This window comes from Cervus canadensis, chromosome 1 (genome assembly GCF_019320065.1).
Source record: "Cervus canadensis isolate Bull #8, Minnesota chromosome 1, ASM1932006v1, whole genome shotgun sequence".
Taxonomy (NCBI): Eukaryota; Metazoa; Chordata; class Mammalia; order Artiodactyla; family Cervidae; genus Cervus; species Cervus canadensis.
The window spans coordinates 37,540,051-37,557,539 of record NC_057386.1 but is presented as its reverse complement, the minus strand read 5'-3'; the positions used below and the strand labels follow the sequence as shown (position 1 = coordinate 37,557,539).

The window sequence follows — 17,489 nt, the reverse complement described above, 5'->3', positions numbered from 1 at the left end:
TTTCACTGACTCAGGCCTACTTAGGGAAGAGATTTCAGAGGTGGAGACCAATGAGGAGGCTGTTCCTTCCCCAGAGGCCAATCAGAGCATAGAGGGGCGGGGACATGGGCAAAATAATAATAATAATAATCTGAAAAGAACCCAATGACTTGGCAAAAGCTGCAGAACCGCTTCGTTAAAGGGGCAAGTGTGAGGTCCATCCCATCTCAATCACTCCCATCTCTCCACCACCATCAAAAAGGAACGTGTGGAGAGGGATCCATGACGTTTCCATAAGCTCCCAATTGTGGGTGAAGGTAACAGCCTGGAGTGTGAGGCAGTTCCTTCTGTGTGAAAGACGGGCTCCATCAAGGGATTGCTATGGCTCCCATGAGCTCCAGAATGCCGAACCTATGTTCATAACATTGTGCCTTTAAGGAAACTTCCTGCCTTCCACCCCGGTAACAGCTGATTGTTGGAAAGTGTGACCTCAGGGGACGAATCAGCTGTTACCACATCCTCCTCCAGTTCTGCCCTCCTCTATCCCCTTCTTCTCCGCCCTCGCCGCCCCCCCCCCCCCGCCCATGGGTGGTGAGGAAAGGAAGATGAAACCCCAAATATGGGGGACCTGCTTGTACGTTCTTTCCTCTCCTCTCTCACTCCAAGACTGCCTCCCTCCCCCACCCTCCCCCATCTTCTCCCTCCCCCACCCTCCCCTTCTCCTTCCTCCCTCTTCTCCTTCCTCTCCTGCCCCCAGCCTGCTGGTTAGGTCTTCAGAGGCTCTGAGCGAGGAACGAGAGGCATTTCCTGTCGGCACAGTCAGCTCAGACCCGCCCTCCCCTGGTCTAGTTGGGAGGCCAGTACTGGGGAAGCCCAGAATGGTGGCTGCCTGGGTGTGTGGGTGCTCTAGGAATGGGTACTGGGGAAGGTCCCGTGAAGCTGCGGACCAAACCTGGAGGAGAGAAATGACTGTGGAAAGGAGCCTCCCCTGTGTCAGAACTCTGCTTCCCAGGCCAGCTCCCCACTACTCCCTCTCAGGTTCCTCCCCAGACAGGGTCCTGCTAAGGAGATCCTTCTGGCTTTGCCCATTACTCCATAGACATTTTTTACACTGCTCCATTTTTTATATTTTCACTTCCCCGTCCCCTCGCCCCCGCCAAAGGTGCTAATATGGAACCTCCCAGGGGCCGCAGGTGGAGCACAAAGGCCTCAGGAACCAGGGGCTTTGGCTAGGAAGTTCTGTGCTGGAAGACCCAGGTAAATATTTTGCCCAGCCCTGAGCTGGGAGTTGGGGTCACTCCAGGACAAGCTTAGTGTGACGTCCCAGGACTGACTTGGCAAGGCTGGGAGAAACTGAGCAGGGTCTTGGCCGAGCTTGGAAGAAAGAGAAATCTCACCAGCTGCCCCCATTTACCATTACGCTTAGCACAGAAGTCCTATTCCCTTCTTCTCACCCAAGACCCTTGGGATAGGCCCTTTCCTGTTTTGCTCTAACTTACCATATCCCCATCCTGCCACCCTGTAGGGCAAAAGCAACAGGCTTTGAGTCCAGGGTTTTCGATCACAGCACTATTGACATTTGGGGCTGGATAATTTCTTGTGGGAGCTGTCCTGTACACAGTAGCTTGTTTACTGGCATCCTCAGTTCACTAGGTGCCTTTAGCACATGGCCCCACCGTGCCCCCCACTTATGAAAATCAAAATCTTTTCTCCAGACATGACCAGATGTCCCCTGGGGGCCAAAATCACCCACCATTTAGAACCACTAAGTTAGACAAACTTGGGTTCAAATTCCAACTCTTACCACCTGTAAGCTTGATGAAGATACACTTCACATCTCTGAGCCTCAATTTCCTCATGTACAAAATTGAATGAATAATAAAATCATGGCTTATTGTAGGGTTTTAGAAAGGAATATGTTTGGAAACACCTAGCACAATACCTTACTCAGAGCTGGTGCACTAGACATTAGCTTCCTTCACTTTTCGCCTTGTCACACTGGCAAGAGCTGAGCTCCATCAGCATGGGCTGACTGTTCGGACTGCTGCAGGCTCCCTCCCTGACCATCCAAGCCATGACCTCCAAGAAACTCAATATGGGGTTTGGTGAAGGAGAGTCTCTGACTTGGTGCCAGATCCCCCAAAGCCCAAGGGTACTTGGGCTGGGATTCAGGGAGCATTTGGAAACAGGGTTATTACAGGACACTGTATTTCAAAATGTGGCCTGCAGATTGCCTGCATCAGAAATACCTAGTGCTTGTTAAAAACTTAAGATTCCAGAGGTCTCAATCAGAAGTACATCATAACATTTGAAAAACCATGGTCTTAGGGTATGAATTGGGGAAGGTGTCATTACCCCAGAATTTTAGAACACCAGTGCCAAGTATTGCAAAGACATCTCAATATAAGGGATGGAAAGAACTCTTAAGAGATAAGGTTAGTTACACTCAAGGTCATTGGTGCATTACAAGCTAAAACCACTAGAGGGCAGGGCACACACAAACTTGCAGAAAGAAAAAGGAATGCCTTCTCAGTCTAGGTAAACTGAAACCAGAGCAAAGAAGACTGCAAAATTGCAGGAGTCATAAGCGACGTGGGTTCGATCCCTGGGTTGGGAAGATCCCCTGGAAAAGGGAATGGCTACCCACTCCAGTATTCTTGCCTGGAGAATCCTGTGGACAGAGGAGCCTGGAGGGCTACAGTCCACGGGGTCACCAAGAGTTGGACACGACTGAAGCGACTTATCACGCAGCACACAAGAAGCAGGCACTACCTCCAGACCCTCCTCTGGTCTTAGGTACTCAGACCAATGTTGGGGATACAAGATTGTTAAGAACACGTAATTTCCCAGATGAAAAAAAACAATACTGCACGATGGTTGCTAAAGGGAAAACAGTGGGGGAGGGACAAATTAGGCGCTTGGGATTAACACACACACACTACTATATATAAAACAGATAACCAACAGAGACCTACCACACAGCGCATGGAACTCTACTCAGTATTCTGTAATAATTTATATGAAAAGTATCTGAAAAAGAATGAATATATGTGTATGTATAACCCAATCACTTTGCTGTACACTTGAAACTAACACAACACTGCAAGTCAACTATTCTCCAATAAAATTAAAAAAACAAGACAAGGGACTTCCCTGGAGACCTAGTGGTTAACTCTCTGTGCTTCTACTGCAGGGAGCACAGGTTCCATCCCTGGTTGGGGAACTGATATCCCACATGCCACAGGGCGTGGCCAAAATGTTTTTTTTTAATTAAAGACAAAATAGTGCTTGGCCAAGGAGTACAAAGAACATTGGTTTTAGAATGAGCCAGGCCTAGATTTGAATCCTGGTTCTACCACTTCCTAGCTACGGGACCTAAGCAAATCACTTAAAGTAGTCAGCTTCCTCATCCTAAAACGGATCTAAAACTATCTTCTTAAAAACGGTTGTGGTGAGAATTTAAAGTATGCAAACTGCTTAGCAAGATGCCTGGCTCCTGATCAGTGCTCTGTAAATGGTGGCTGTAAGTTATTACTGCTCAAGGTCATGTGACCAAGCACATCAGCGGTTCTAGCTGCCTTTTTCAAGGATACAGATGAAATCAAACTATGGCTGAGCCATTCTTGTCTCCTCTCTAATTAGGACTTTATTTTTTTCTTAAGTGCCTTTATGGAGCTCCCACACCTCCACACCAGACTCCTACATGAGGCAAACTCTCTTTCTAGGAGTGGGACTGGAAAAATAGATACTGGTGTCTCCCTGAAGACAACGGCCTGTCAATCCTGCAAATGAGTCAGAACCGAGACCTCTTGAAGGAATCCTGTAGTTCTGGCGCCAGCTCCCTGGTTTCTGCTCCCTTCCGTGGTGCACCTTCCCCCCAGCCACTGTGGCATCTGCAAGGCTCTGACAACAGCAAGCAGGCTCTGTCATACAGCAGGGGCAGATCTTCAACAGGAGGTCTTGGGGGAACATTTCCATCCAGGCTTTTCAGCCTGGGCAACTTCTCTCCCCAAAATTGCCCAGAATTTTTATTTTATTATTTAAAAAAAAAAAAGCCTTAAAAGAGCTGTCAGTGGGGAGGACTCCAGAGCAGATCTGTACCCCAGTTTTGAGTTTCCATGCTGCCACTTGGACAAGCCTCTTCCAAGGTTCTTGGTTTTTTACCTGTAAAATATGAACAATAACAACCGCCCTTCCTAATTCACTGAGTGTTGTCAGGGCCAAATGGAATGTTATTGCTGAAACATTTTGGAAAATTAAAAGCTCTTTCTTTTGGAAGGCGGCATGGAGGCGGTGAAGGGACTTAGTGTGAAAAGTCCCAGCTCTGCTCCGGGTTTCTTATCGGTAAAACCAGAGCGAGGTGGTTGTGGTGGCGGCGGCGGCGGGGGTGATCACCTGGTTAAAGGCTGCCCTCTCTAAGGGAAACCCTCCCTAGGTCCGCGTCCCAGCGCTTGAAGGAGGAAGTAAGGAGGGAAAGGGAAGTCTCGTGGGCAGCTCATAGCCCCCACCCCTGCCCGATTCAGCCCCGGAGGAAGCGAAGCCGCCACCAGGCCTAGCAGGGCGAGGGGAAGGAGCCGGCGCCGAGGCTGGCGGGCCATGGCGCGGCCTAGAGGAGGCGGGGTCCCCGGGCTCAGTCGAGCCACGTGCGGTTGTTTCCGCGCCGGGGCGATCACGTGAGCAGCGTCAGCTGACCCGTCACGGAGGAGCCCGGCGCTGGCGCCCCGTAACCCCCGCCCGGCCGCGCCCGGAGCGCAGGACCCTGAGGAGGGGTAAGACCGCCCCCGCGGCCCGCCTCTGTCCCCGGCCCATCCCCGCCTCCTCCGCCTCAACCCCGTCCCTCGCTCATCCCCACCCACCCCGCCTGGCATCCCGGAAGCCGAGGCGAGGGGGGCTGTGGCCGGGCTCAGCCCCGCGCCGCCCCTAGGCGGCCAAGAGGGGATGGCCCTGGGGAGCAGGGGGCGGGAAGTAGCGCTTACCGCGAAGGGTGAGGGCTGTTCACTGCCCCCGAGCCCCGACATGGAGGAGCTGCTCCGGAGCGTGGAGAGGGACCTGAACATCGATGCTCGGCAGCTGGCTCCGGCCCCGGGGGGCGCGCACGTGGTGGCTCTAGTGCCCGCGCGCTGGCTGGCCAGCCTCCGCGAGCGCAGGCTGCCCCCGGGACCCTGTCCGCGCGCCGAAGGCCTGAGCGAAGCGGAAGTCAGGACGCTCTTGCAACGCTCGGTGCAGAGGCTGCCGGCCGGCTGGACTCGAGTAGAGGTGCACGGGCTGCGGAAACGAAGGCTCTCCTACCCGCTGGGCGGCCTGCCTTTTGAGGAGGGGTCCGGCAGCCCGGAGACCCTCACTCGCTTCATGCAGGATGTGGCTGCCCAGAATTATCGCAACCTGTGGCGCCACGCGTATCACACTTATGGGCAGCCCTACAGCCATAGCCCTGCCCCGGCGGCGGTCCCTGCCCTGGATTCAGTGCGACAAGCTCTGCAGAGGGTCTATGGTTTCCCTTTCCTGCCAGTGGGTGAAGCTACGCAGTGCCCCTCATATGCCAGAGAAGGCCCCTGTGCCCCTCGGGGCTGCCCTGCCTCTCCCAGCCTTCTGAGAGCCGAGGCTCTGCTGGAGTCGCCCGAGATGCTCTACGTCGTGCACCCGTATGTGCAGTTCTCCCTGCACGACGTGGTCACCTTCAGCCCCGCCAAGCTGACCAACAGCCAAGCCAAGGTGCTCTTCATTCTCTTCCGTGTGCTGAGGGCCATGGATGCCTGTCACCGCCAGGGACTGGCTTGTGGGGCCCTGTCTTTGCACCACATCGCTGTGGATGAGAAACTTTGCAGCGAGCTCCGCCTGGACCTGAGTGCTTATGAGAGGCGCAAGGAGGTGGGGGATGAGGAGACCCGGGAAGCAAGAAACGGGGCAGGCGTTGAGCCTGGCGAGGAGGGACGACGGGGACCCGGGTGTCCCACCTGCCAGGAAGAGCTCCGGGGCCTCGTGCTAGACTGGGTCCACGGCCGCATCAGCAACTTCCACTACCTCATGCAATTGAATCGGTTGGCGGGTCGGCGGCAGGGGGACCCCAACTACCACCCGGTGCTGCCCTGGGTGGTCGACTTCACCACGCCCCGTGGGCGCTTCCGAGACCTGCGCAAGTCCAAGTTCCGCCTCAACAAGGGGGATAAGCAGCTGGACTTCACATATGAGATGACCCGGCAGGCGTTTGTGGCAGGGGGTGCAGGCGGCGGGGAGCCACCTCACGTCCCTCACCACATCTCCGACGTGCTTTCTGACATTACCTACTACGTGTACAAGGCCCGGCGCACGCCCCGGTCGGTGCTCTGCGGACACGTGCGGGCGCAGTGGGAGCCCCACGAGTACCCGGCCAGCATGGAGCGGATGCAGAGCTGGACTCCAGATGAGTGCATTCCCGAGTTCTACACTGACCCCTCCATCTTCTGCTCCATCCACCCCGACATGCCTGACCTGGATGTGCCGGCCTGGTGCCGCTCCAACGAGGAGTTCGTGGCTGCTCACCGGGCGCTGCTGGAGAGCCGAGAGGTGTCCCAGGACCTACACCACTGGATTGACCTCACCTTTGGCTACAAATTGCAGGGCAAGGAGGCTGTGAAGGAGAAGAACGTGTGTCTACACCTGGTGGACGCCCACACGCACCTGACCAGCTATGGCGTGGTGCAGCTGTTCGATCAGCCGCATCCCCAGCGCCTGGCGGGGGCCCCTGCCCTCGCCCCTGAACCTCCTCTCGTCCCCAAGCTGTGGTTCCAGACCATCCAGGAGAGCACAGGCCGGGAGGACTTCCCTGCACAACTTACGAATGGGATGGGCAGGACGGTTTTGGAGGCCACTCCCTGTGAGGCTGGCTGGGCCAGGGACAGGCCCATGGTAGGGGAAGATGACTTGGAGCAGGCCACAGAAGCTCTGGATTCCATCTCTCTGGCTGGGAAGACAGGTGACCAGCTGGGACCGTCTCCCTCCTCCACTTCCTCCAGTCAAGCCCCACCAGGCCTCTTGCCTTTCTCAGGGGCCTCAGCCTCTCGACCGGGCCGTCGGAACAGAGCTGCTGGGGTGGACCCCGGAGAAGGTGAGGAGGGCAAGATTCTTCTTCCCGAGGGCTTCAGTCCTCTGCAGGCTCTGGAGGAGCTGGAGAAACTAGGCAACTTCTTGACCAAAGGCCTAGGGGGCCGCTTGGAGGTGCCTGAGCAGCCCCGGGTTCAGCCCCCCGTGCAGCTGCGGGACCTCTTTCATCGGGACATGCAGGCGCTGGGGGTCCTGTTGGCTGAGATGGTGTTTGCCACCAGGGTCCGGACACTGCAGCCTGACGCGCCTTTGTGGCTACGCTTCAAGGCTGTGCAGGGGCTCTGCGCACGCCATCCCAAGGAGGTCCCGGTGTCTCTGCAGCCCGTGCTGGACACACTTCTGCAGCTGAGTGGCCCTCAAGGCCCCGTGGTTGCAGGGAGGGGCAAGCTGGACCCACTGTTTGCGTACAGGGCCGTCTCCCAGGGATTGCCCCCACCCTGCCCCGCCCAGCTCCTCAGCCCCTTCAGCTCTGTGGTCCCCTTCCCCCCATACTTCCCCGCGCTGCACAAATTCATCCTCCTGTACCAGGCGAGGCGCGTGGAGGACGAGGCCCAGGGGCGGGAGCTGGTCTTTGCTCTGTGGCAGCAGCTGGGTGCCGTTTTGAGTGACATCACCCCCGAGGGCTTGGAGATCTTGTTGCCTTTCGTGCTGTCACTCATGTCTGAGGAGCACACGGCCGTGTATGCAGCCTGGTACCTATTTGAACCTGTAGCCAAGGCCCTGGGCCCCAAGAATGCCAATAAGTTCCTTCTGAAGCCTCTCATTGGGGCCTACGAGAGCCCCTGCCAGCTCCACGGCCGCTTCTACCTGTACACCGACTGCTTTGTGGCCCAGCTGATGGTGCGGCTGGGCCTGCAGGCCTTTCTTGTCCACCTCCTGCCCCACGTCCTGCAGGTGTTGGCTGGCGTGGAGGCCTCCCAGGAGGAAAACAAGGGCCTGGCGGGGGCCGCCGAGGACGAGGAAAGTGGGCTCCCGGGGGCCGGGCCCGGGTCCTGTGCCTTTGAGGAGGAGATCCACATGGATGGGGAGCCTGCCGCCGCCTCGGGCCTAGGGCTCCCGGACTACATGTCTGGCGTCAGCTTCCACGACCAGGCTGACCTCCCCGAGACGGAGGACTTCCAGGCTGGGCTGTACGTGGCCGAGTCCCCTCAGCCCCAGGAGGCTGAGGCTGTGAGCCTGGGCCGGCTGAGCGACAAGAGCAGCACCAGCGAGGCCTCCCTGGGCGAGGAGCGGGCGGCCGACGAGGGGGGCGTCCCGGTGGACAAGAGCAGCCTCAGGTCAGGTGACAGCAGCCAGGACTTGAAGCAGAGTGAGGGCTCCGAGGAGGACGAGGAGGAGGAGGAAGGCTGTGTGGTGTTGGAGGTGGGGGAGGGGGAGGGCGAGCAGGAAGAGGTCCCTGAGGCGTCCGAGCTCACGCTCTCCGACACTGTGCTGTCCATGGATACGGTTGTGGCTGGCGATGGTGGGGCCAACGGAGAGGAAGAAGAGGAGCCACTGACCGAGCAGTCGGAGGGCAAAGAACAGAAGATCCTTCTTGGTGAGTTCTCGGGCCTGGAGGTGTTGGTCTGACGGTCATCATCTGCCGAGCCCCTACCCTGCACCGGGCAGTGGATGGAGCCGATCCACACACAGCAGAGATGCAGGCCTGCCCTCCTAGAGCTCCATCTAGTAGGGGAGATGCCACGCTATAGGCAGGAGTTCTGTTAGTGCTGCGAAGAGCATGGCTGGGTACTACGAGGGAATGTAAAGTGAGGCTTAGATCTCGTTTTCAGGGGTCAGAGACTTCCTTGAAAGGAGCGCTGGTGGAATTCACTGAGGAGGAGGAAGCTGGGTAAACATGGTAGGGTCTGTGGTGGGAAGAGCATTCCAAGCAGAGGGAACAGCATGTGCGAGGCTCTAAGGCTGTCGTGGTTCCATTCAAGAATCTGTGAAAGGCCAGTATGGTTAGACTGAGAGAGTGAAGAGAAATGGAGAGGGTGGAGGACACCTCCTCCTCTAGGAACTGCGGGAGAGTCACTCTAAGGGTAACCTTCCTGCAGTTAGTGCCCAAGTAGGGCTTCCCTTGTGGCTCAGCTGGTGAAGTATCTGCCTGCAATGCAGGAGACCTGGGTTCGATCCCTGGGTTGCGAAGATCCCCTGGAGAAGGGAAAGGCTACCCATTCCAGTATTTTGGCCTGGAGAATTGGACTGTATAGTCCATGGGGTCCCAAAGAGTTGGACATGGTTGAGCGACTTTCACTTCACAGAGGAGCCTGGAGCTGCCCCAAAGCCAGGCTCCTACAGGCAGCTCTGCTAAAGGGAGTGTGGGGCCTTGGGGCTACCATGCTCAGGCTGGGCTCCTGGGTGGAGTTGGGACCAGCGTCACTAGGTGGGGCCCATGGGGTGGGGTGGGGGAGTCGTGAGCCCCTATTATCTGATGAACTCAGGGACTACTCCTGCCCTACAGATACGGCCTGCAAGATGGTCCGCTGGCTGTCTGCCAAGCTTGGCCCCACTGTGGCCTCTCGCCACGTGGCCCGGAACCTGCTCCGCCTGCTGACGTCATGTTACGTTGGTAAGATCGGGCATGGGGCTTCCTTCAGCCCTTTGTCTCTCTGGCCCCCTGTAGCGGATCCTCCCCGCTCTCGTCTCAGACCTCCTCCTGGCCAGGTCCTGGGTCCCAGTCTGCTGTGAGCTCCTTCCTTCCTTGGGTCGGGCACGGGGATCCCCAGGCTGGAGTGAGCAGGAGCAGTCACTGAAGTCCCTGAAGGGCTCCTCCCTGTTGCCCTCTGCGGGCTACTCAGGACTGCTGGCCCTTCCTTGGCAGGGCCCACCCGGCAGCAGTTCACCGGGGGCAGTGGCGAGAGCCCCCCGCTGAGCGTGGGCAACATCTATCAGAAGAGACCGATCCTGGGCGATGTAGTGTCGGCGCCCGTGCTCAGCTGCCTCCTGCACATCGCCCACCTCTATGGGGAGCCTGTCCTCACCTACCAGTACCTGCCCTACATCAGCTACCTGGTCAGTTGGGGTCTGGGGGTGCTGAGGAGGCTGAGGGCTGACCCAGGACCTCTGGGGGTTCCAGGGGGTCCATGGGGTCACCTGGCCCTCATCCGCTCTGTGGCCATAGGTGGCCCCGGGTAGCACCTCAGGCCCCAGTCGACTGAACAGCCGCAAGGAGGCAGGGCTGCTGGCAGCTGTGACGCTGACCCAGAAGATCATCGTGTACCTCTCGGACACCACCCTCATGGACATCCTGCCCCGGATCAGCCACGAGGTCTTGCTGCCCGTGCTCAGCTTCCTCACTTCCCTTGTCACGGGGTAAGTCTCTGCCCCCCGCACCCACCATGGAGCAGCCCAGCAGAGGGGGCTACCCCGGGGTGGGGGTGGGGGTGTCAGACCTCCTGGGTCTCATCCTGGCTGGGTGACCTTGAGCAAGCCACACTTTTCTGTGCCTCCGTTTCCTCATCTGGTTGGATGAGCTGGTCTTACAGCCCCTTTCGTTTCCAGCTTGTAATAGATTCTGGACAAATCCCCTAGACTGGGGAGCACTGTAGCTTATCAGCTCTATTTGCAGGTTCCCAAGTGGAGCCCAGGCCCGGACTGTCCTGTGTATGAAGACCATCAGCCTCATCGCCCTCATCTGCCTGCGTATCGGACAGGAGATGGTCCAGCAGCACCTGAGTGAGCCCGTGGCCACCTTCTTTCACGTCTTCTCTCAGCTGCACGAGCTTCGGCACCAGGTGGGCAGATGTGCCTGGCAGCTGCAGGCTGGCCAGTGGTTGCGGCCTCCGCTAACTCCCCGGGGCTTCCGGCCCACAGGATCTGAAGCTGGAGTCTGTGGCCCGCAGTGAAGGCCAGCTGCCAGAGGTGGCTTTCTCCGATGGGCAGCTGCGGCCGGCGGACCCCGCCCTGCTGGACGAGCTGCAGAAGGTGTTCACCTTGGAGATGGCGTACACAATCTACGTGCCCTTCTCCTGCCTGTTGGGTACTGCCGCATCGTGTCCCCTCCCAGCCTCTGCAGCTACCGTTATTCCCCTGGGAGGGCCCCACCTTCTGTCCCTGGAGTCCATAGTGGTTATTAGGCAAAGTTTTCTGGGTCAGAGCAAAGGGGTTTGGCCTTAGACCTTTCAGTCCCAGTGACATATAAACAGAGACTGAATTCTGGCCAGTTGAGGTGGGGGTGCACAGGAGTGGCCTAGCCTGTCCCTGGGGCAGGGAGCGGAGTCAGGCTGCTGGACTGATGTCTTAGGAGCTGCCCAAGAGGAATGAGCGGCCCACCGTTCACGTAGCTTCCTGTGCGGGCCTGGCCCTGTGCCGAGCGTCTGTGTATGTTATCACCCTGAAGAGTGTGAACAGCCCCGGTCAGATGTGCTGCCATCCCCACACTGACATCTGAGCCGTGGGAGGCAGAGCATCACCTGTCTTGGTCCCCGTTCTGTTTCTGATGCCCGGTGAGGCACCCAGCACACAGAAAAGATGCTCACATGTCCATACTGAAGGTGTGAATCCAGGTTTTCCTGAAGGGAGGAAACCAGCTCAGAGACGAAGAGTGACTTGCTGAGAGTTGCACAGCCAGTATCTGCCCTGCTGCTGTGGGTCCTAAGCCCCTTGGGTGGGTGGTGGCAGTTGCTGGCCATCCCCCTTCATCTCAGGACCTCTCCTGCTCCCATCCAGGTGACATCATCCGGAAAATCGTCCCCAACCACGAGCTGGTGGGGGAGCTGGCGGGGCTGTACCTGGAGAGCATCAGCCCAAGCAGCCACAGCCCTGCCGGCGTGGAGCCCACCGCGCCCAGCACCGGCCCGGAGTGGGACCCCCAGGGTGGGGGCTGCCCCCAGGACGACGGGCACTCAGGGACCTTTGGGAGCGTCCTGGTTGGGAACCGCATCCAGATCCCCGATGACTCCCAGCCTGACAGCCCTGGCCCGCTGGGCCCCATCTCTGGGGTGGGTGGCGGGGACCCCGGCAGCCAGAGTGAGGACAACGCACTGAAGCGGGAGCTGCCGCGGAGCGCACATGGGCTGAGCGGGAACTGGCTGGCCTACTGGCAGTACGAGATTGGCGTGAGCCAGCAGGACGCCCACTTCCACTTCCACCAGATCCGCTTGCAGAGCTTCCCAGGCCACTCGGGGGCCGTCAAGTGTGTGGTGCCCCTGAGCGGCGAGGACTTCTTCCTGAGCGGCAGCAAGGACCGCACTGTGCGCCTCTGGCCGCTCTACAACTCCGGGGACGGCACCAGCGAGACGGCCCCGCGCCTCATCTACGCCCAGCACCGCAAGAGTGTCTTCTTCGTGGGCCAGCTCGAGGCCCCACAGTGCGTGGTGAGCTGTGATGGGGCTGTGCACGTCTGGGACCCCTTCACAGGTGAGCGGGCCCAGGTGAGGCCTGTTCTGTAGCTGCTGTCCTTTCCACCAAGGGTGGAGGGTTAGGGTGTAACGGTGTGTGGTTGAGGGTGATGTAGTGAGTCCACAGAATGGAGCATTTAGGACTTGGAATCCATCAGACCTGAGTTTGAGGGTCTGCCAGCTTCCTTGCTGAGTGACCTTGAGCAAGTCCCTCTGCTGCTGGAAGCATCGGTATATATGTGTGGGTGTGTTTTAATCTTTTGGCCATGCTGCCAGCATGTGGCATCCTAGTTTCCCGACCAGGGATTGAATCTGTGCCCCCTGCATTAGCAGCGCAGAGTCCCCAGCTACTGGACCACCAGGGAAGTCCCTGGAAACATCAGTTTTCCCATCTGCAAAATGGGAATCAGAACAAGTGCTTAAGTAGATGATGCCTAGAGGTTTGGGTTAACATGTAGCGTGTAGTATCCTGGTTGGTAAACAGTTGCTTGCTTATTTTATGTCGTCATTGTAGAGAGAAAGAAGGTTAAAAAGCAGGGATTGGGGGGATGGAGTAGTATCAAAGCAGACGGTGGAAGGTGTAGCTTTCGGCCACAATTTGCTATGTGAAGAGAGAAGCCTGGCATGGCCACGGAGATGTTAACAGAAAGGTGGGAGGGTCAAAAAACATCCTTAGTATTCATTGAGATCTGGGATGTGGGAAGCAAGTATGGGGTGGGTAGGAGGGATAGAGGAGAAGGAAGTGGCAACCCACTCCAGTATTCTTGCCTAGAGAATCCTGTGGACAGCTGAGCCTGGTGGATTGCCATCTATGGTGTCGCACAGAGCTGGACACAACTGAAGCGACTTAGCATGCATGCATGCATTGGAGAAGGAAATGGCAACCCACTCCAGTATTGTTGCCTGGAGAATCCCAGGGACAGAGGAGCCTGGTGGGCTGCTGTCCAGGGGTCGCACAGAGTCAGACACAACTGAAGCGACTTATCAGCAGCAGCAGCAGGAGGGATAGGAGGAGTTGGGGCTCTTGCATCAGTGACTGGAATCCCAGACCCACCATGCCTTTCCTTCACAGGGAAGACTCTTCGCACGGTGGAGCCATCGGACAGCCGGGTGCCCCTGACCGCTGTGGCCGTCATGCCCGCCCCCCACACCAGCATCACCATGGCCAGCTCTGACTCGACCCTGCGCTTTGTGGACTGCAGGAAGCCAGGCCTGCAGGTCAGGGGCGTCCTTTCTTCCAGCCCTGGCCTGCCTGGCAGGGAGGAGAGAAACCCCTTCCCCGACCCCTGCCCCCCAGGAAGAGAGGAGCCCAGGGCGGAGTTTCTCATTGGAGACAGATCACCTGCAGCAGCAAACCCTCCGGGGTGGGGGTGGGACTCTGGCCTGGGATCTTGGGGGCCTCCCCTTGATGCGTAATGAGGCTCTGGGGGTTGGAGGCTGAGCTGCACCTAGAGCAGGGAAATGCGGGTTGGACTGGGCGGTGGAGGCCCAGCTTGTCCTCCTCTGCCGGCAGCATGAGTTCCGCCTGAGCAGCGGGCTGAACCCTGGGCTCGTCCGCTCCCTGGCTGTCAGCCCCAGTGGCCGTAGCGTCGTGGCCGGCTTCTCCTCGGGCTTCATGGTGCTGCTGGACACCCGTACGGGCCTGGTTCTGCGTGGCTGGCCTGCCCACGAAGGGGACATCCTGCAGATCAAGGTGACGGGCCAGGGCCCCTCCCCTCCTGCCTGACTGCTCCAGCCCTCACCTCTGCTTAGGGTCCACCCAGGACGGGCCCCCCTGCTGATGTCCTTCATACCTGCCAGAGGACTGACAGGCAGGGCGGGTCAGGAGCCAGGCTGCACCTCAGGGACTTGGGCAGGAGGTGGGCCCCGGGGGCGGGAACCAGGGGGCTGAGCTGACCCTGAGCTTCCTGGAGATGTTCTAATGAGTAACCCTTGTCCATATTTGTCTTACTTGGGGGATCAGGGGTCAGGCCCTGTCCGTGACCCAGTCAGGTTAAATAAAGCTCAGCTGGGAGGCTGTTTACTGCCCCCAGACCACTGAGCAGAGTCCATGCCCCTTTCTGGGCTAACCTTGTGGGGGAAGGGGCGGGTCAGGCCTGGGAATCCTGCTCCCACCTCCACCCCCGCCCCGTTTTTTCAATCACAGACCTCAGGGAGGTCCAGGCAGGGAGGAACCGGGGCTATTTGTGGGAGGGTTTTTCCAGGCAGCTGGGAGTTCCTCCCCGACCTAAGTGGCAGCCAGGGGACATGCACTGCTATTGCTGGGGGCTGGGCACCCCTGGCTGCCTCCAGGTCCCCGTGGGTTCTGTTGTTGTTCAGTCACTCAGTTGTGTCCAGCTCTTTGCGACCCCATGGACTGCAGCACGCCAGGCTTCCCTGTCCTTCACTATCTCCTAGAGCTTGCTCAAACTCATGTCCACTGAGTTGGTGATGCCATCCAACCATCTCATCCTCTGCTTCCCCCTTCTCCTCCTGCCCTCAGTCTTTCCCAGCATCATAGTCTTTTCCAATGAGTTGGCTCTTCACTTCAGGTGGCCAAAGTATTGGAGCTTCAGCATCAGTCCTTCCAATGAATATTCAGGGTTGATTTCCTTTAGGATTGACTGGTTTGATCTGGGTTCTGGGTGCCTCTAAATTTTGACTTCCCAAGAAAGCATCAGGAGGTCTCTGGGGTCAGCCTGGGTGTTAGTCCTGGGTCTGCCACCTACTGGCTCTGTGACCTTGTATGATGACTTCACTTTGCTGAGCCTTAGTGTTTTTTTCTCTGTAAAATGGAAACAATAGCACCTATCTCATAGAGTTGTTATGAAGGTTAATTGTGGTAAGATGTTTAATGTGCCTGAATAACACCTGACATAGTAAGCGCCCAAGTTACAATGATGATTGGGTGGATGATGCATTAATATATTCATATGAGCTGACATTAATATAGTGTGGGAGGGTGGCAGCCTGTCCCTGACTCAGGATGACACGTCTTCCTGGGAGGAGATGTGGGAGAGAACAGGAAGACTCCGGCCCCCGCTGAGGCTCTCCCCTCTCCCTGGCAGGCAGTGGAGGGCAGCGTCCTGGTCAGCTCCTCCTCCGACCACTCCTTGACGGTCTGGAAGGAGCTGGAGCCGAAGCCCACGCATCACTACAAGTCAGCCTCTGACCCCATCCACACCTTCGACTTGTACGGCAGCGAGGTGGTGACCGGCACTGTGGCCAACAAGATCGGCGTCTGCTCCCTGCTCGAGCCGCCTTCCCAGGCCACCACCAAGCTCAGCTCTGAGAACTTCCGCGGCACGCTCACCAGCCTGGCCTTGCTGCCCACCAAACGCCACCTCCTGCTGGGCTCAGACAACGGGGTGGTCCGCCTCCTGGCATAGGCTGAGGCGAGTTCTGGTCAGGTGGAGACAGGCACACATCCTCCAGGAAGCCGTCCCTCATCTTGTTTCCCCAGCAGCTCATTCCTGGCAAGCCCCAGGCCCCATGCCCTGGGTAGCCACGTGGCCTGCCAGCTAGGGTGGTGTGGGAGTCTGGGCTCCTGAACCCCCAGAGCCATGGAGGCCCCCAGAGGGGATCTCATTCATGACTTGGGGCCATGCTGCTTGGAGCCAGCAGGAAGCAGATGAGAGAGCCTGGCAGGGGCTTCCCTGGTGGCCCAGTGATTAAGACTGTGTGCTTCCACTGTAAGGGGCGTGGGTTCGATGCCTGGTTGAGGAGCTAAGATCCCACATACCGAATGGTGTGGCCAAGAAATAAAAAAAAAAAAAAAAAAAAAGGGAGAGCCTGGGAAAGCACCGCTGCCCTCCTTTCTCCCCATCTCCGCCCTCTGTGTCCGCATGGGGACAGGATGCTCTGGGGAAGGGGAAGGAGATCCCCTGCTAAGCTGTCTCCACCATAGCCCGCCTCCACCTGGCTCTCTCTGACCCTGTCCTGCAAGGATAGGGAAGCTGCCCCAGTCCAGGACACTGACGGTGCTTGGACTCCAGCCTCTAAGGGCTGACCACGGTCCAGGAGTTAAGAGCCTTGGGCTGGGCTCTTAAGTGTCCACCCAGCCAGGCCCTGGCCAGTGTGGGACCAGTAGGGGAAGAAAGAGGGCAGGACCAAAGGAGGGCAGATGGATGGGGCCAGGTGGTGCCTGCCTGGAGTGATCCCACACCTTGCCTGCCCACCCCTCACCACAGTGTTTGTGCCTTGAGCTGATGAGGCAGCCTCTGGGTCCAGAAGCCTTGGGGGAGGGGGTCCAAGACCCTGAAAGAAGGGGCGAAGAATCATCTCTGCATCTCAGGTCTCCCTCCCCCAGGGGGACAGGAAGACCCAGGTTTCACAGGCCCTCGCATTCTGGAGCATAGATGAGGTCTGAGGCTGGACCCCTGCTGCCTTCTCACTATTTGCAATAGATGTAAATATGATCAATAAATCCTGTGGAAGAGCCATGGATCCGAGTGAGGCTTTTCTTGGTGGTGGTGTTGCGGGGAGGAAAGCTGCGGACCCCACAGCTTCTGGGACAGGGAGGAGGAGGGGAGGCATCCTGACCATGGTTCTTCAGGCGGTTACAAGATCCATGGCTTCTGGTTCATGCAGCCCAGAACCCTCACCCTGAGGAGGGGAAGGAAACATTGCTTCCGAGGAGGTGGGATGCTAGGAGAGGCTGTGTCCCTAGCCGGCATCTTTTTTCTCCCCTCCCCCTGCCTTCTGGTCCCAGGCTGGAGGCAGCCAACCAGGTGCCCGGACATGGGAGGACCAGGGATTCGCATCCTGCATCCTGATCCAGGTCCCATCCCTTGCCTTTTGCAGCTTCCCCTTCCCTCTTCTTGGGAGGGGGAGGCAGTTCTGAGGAAGAGGCGAGGACACTGGAAGCCGGAACCTGAATGTGACTCTCAGCCCAGCTCTACGTCCTTGGCCAGGTCACACAGCTTCTCTGAGCCTGACTAAAGTGGGGATAAACCCCCACTTCGCGGGTCACTGAAAATCCTCTGTCCTTGGGTCTAACCCTCCGATTGAAGACAGCCTCTTTGACTGTCTCCCTGAATCTCCTTTCTCCAGGCTCAGGTGGGACCCACCTCTCCCGGGGTTCCAGTTGGCTGTCCCAGTATTAGATGCCCTGGTGGGAAAGGGGCT

General features: G+C 58.0%; 1 protein-coding gene across 3 annotated transcripts; it reads left to right on the top strand.

The window, feature by feature from the left end:
- The first annotated feature begins 4,545 nt into the window (after positions 1 to 4,545).
- On the top strand, positions 4,546 to 16,808 carry WDR81 (WD repeat domain 81). Of its 3 annotated transcripts, XM_043478361.1 has the most exons (10): positions 4,546 to 8,596; positions 9,506 to 9,613; positions 9,866 to 10,056; positions 10,166 to 10,356; positions 10,613 to 10,778; positions 10,858 to 11,023; positions 11,713 to 12,402; positions 13,456 to 13,601; positions 13,897 to 14,076; positions 15,431 to 16,808. In XM_043478361.1, exons 1-10 carry the CDS (start codon positions 4,918 to 4,920, stop codon positions 15,749 to 15,751), a joined length of 5,838 nt encoding a protein of 1,945 aa, XP_043334296.1. In that variant the 5' UTR covers positions 4,546 to 4,917; the 3' UTR covers positions 15,752 to 16,808. The 3 variants fall into 3 exon arrangements, 2 of the variants coding, with proteins under 2 accessions (XP_043334296.1, XP_043334309.1); XR_006271328.1 differs by lacking the exon at positions 15,431 to 16,808 and having other exon boundaries at positions 4,554 to 8,596; positions 11,713 to 12,416; positions 13,897 to 14,032; XM_043478374.1 differs by lacking the exons at positions 13,456 to 13,601; positions 13,897 to 14,076; positions 15,431 to 16,808 and having other exon boundaries at positions 4,553 to 8,596; positions 10,858 to 10,968; positions 11,713 to 12,176.
- Positions 16,809 to 17,489: the final 681 nt, after the last annotated feature.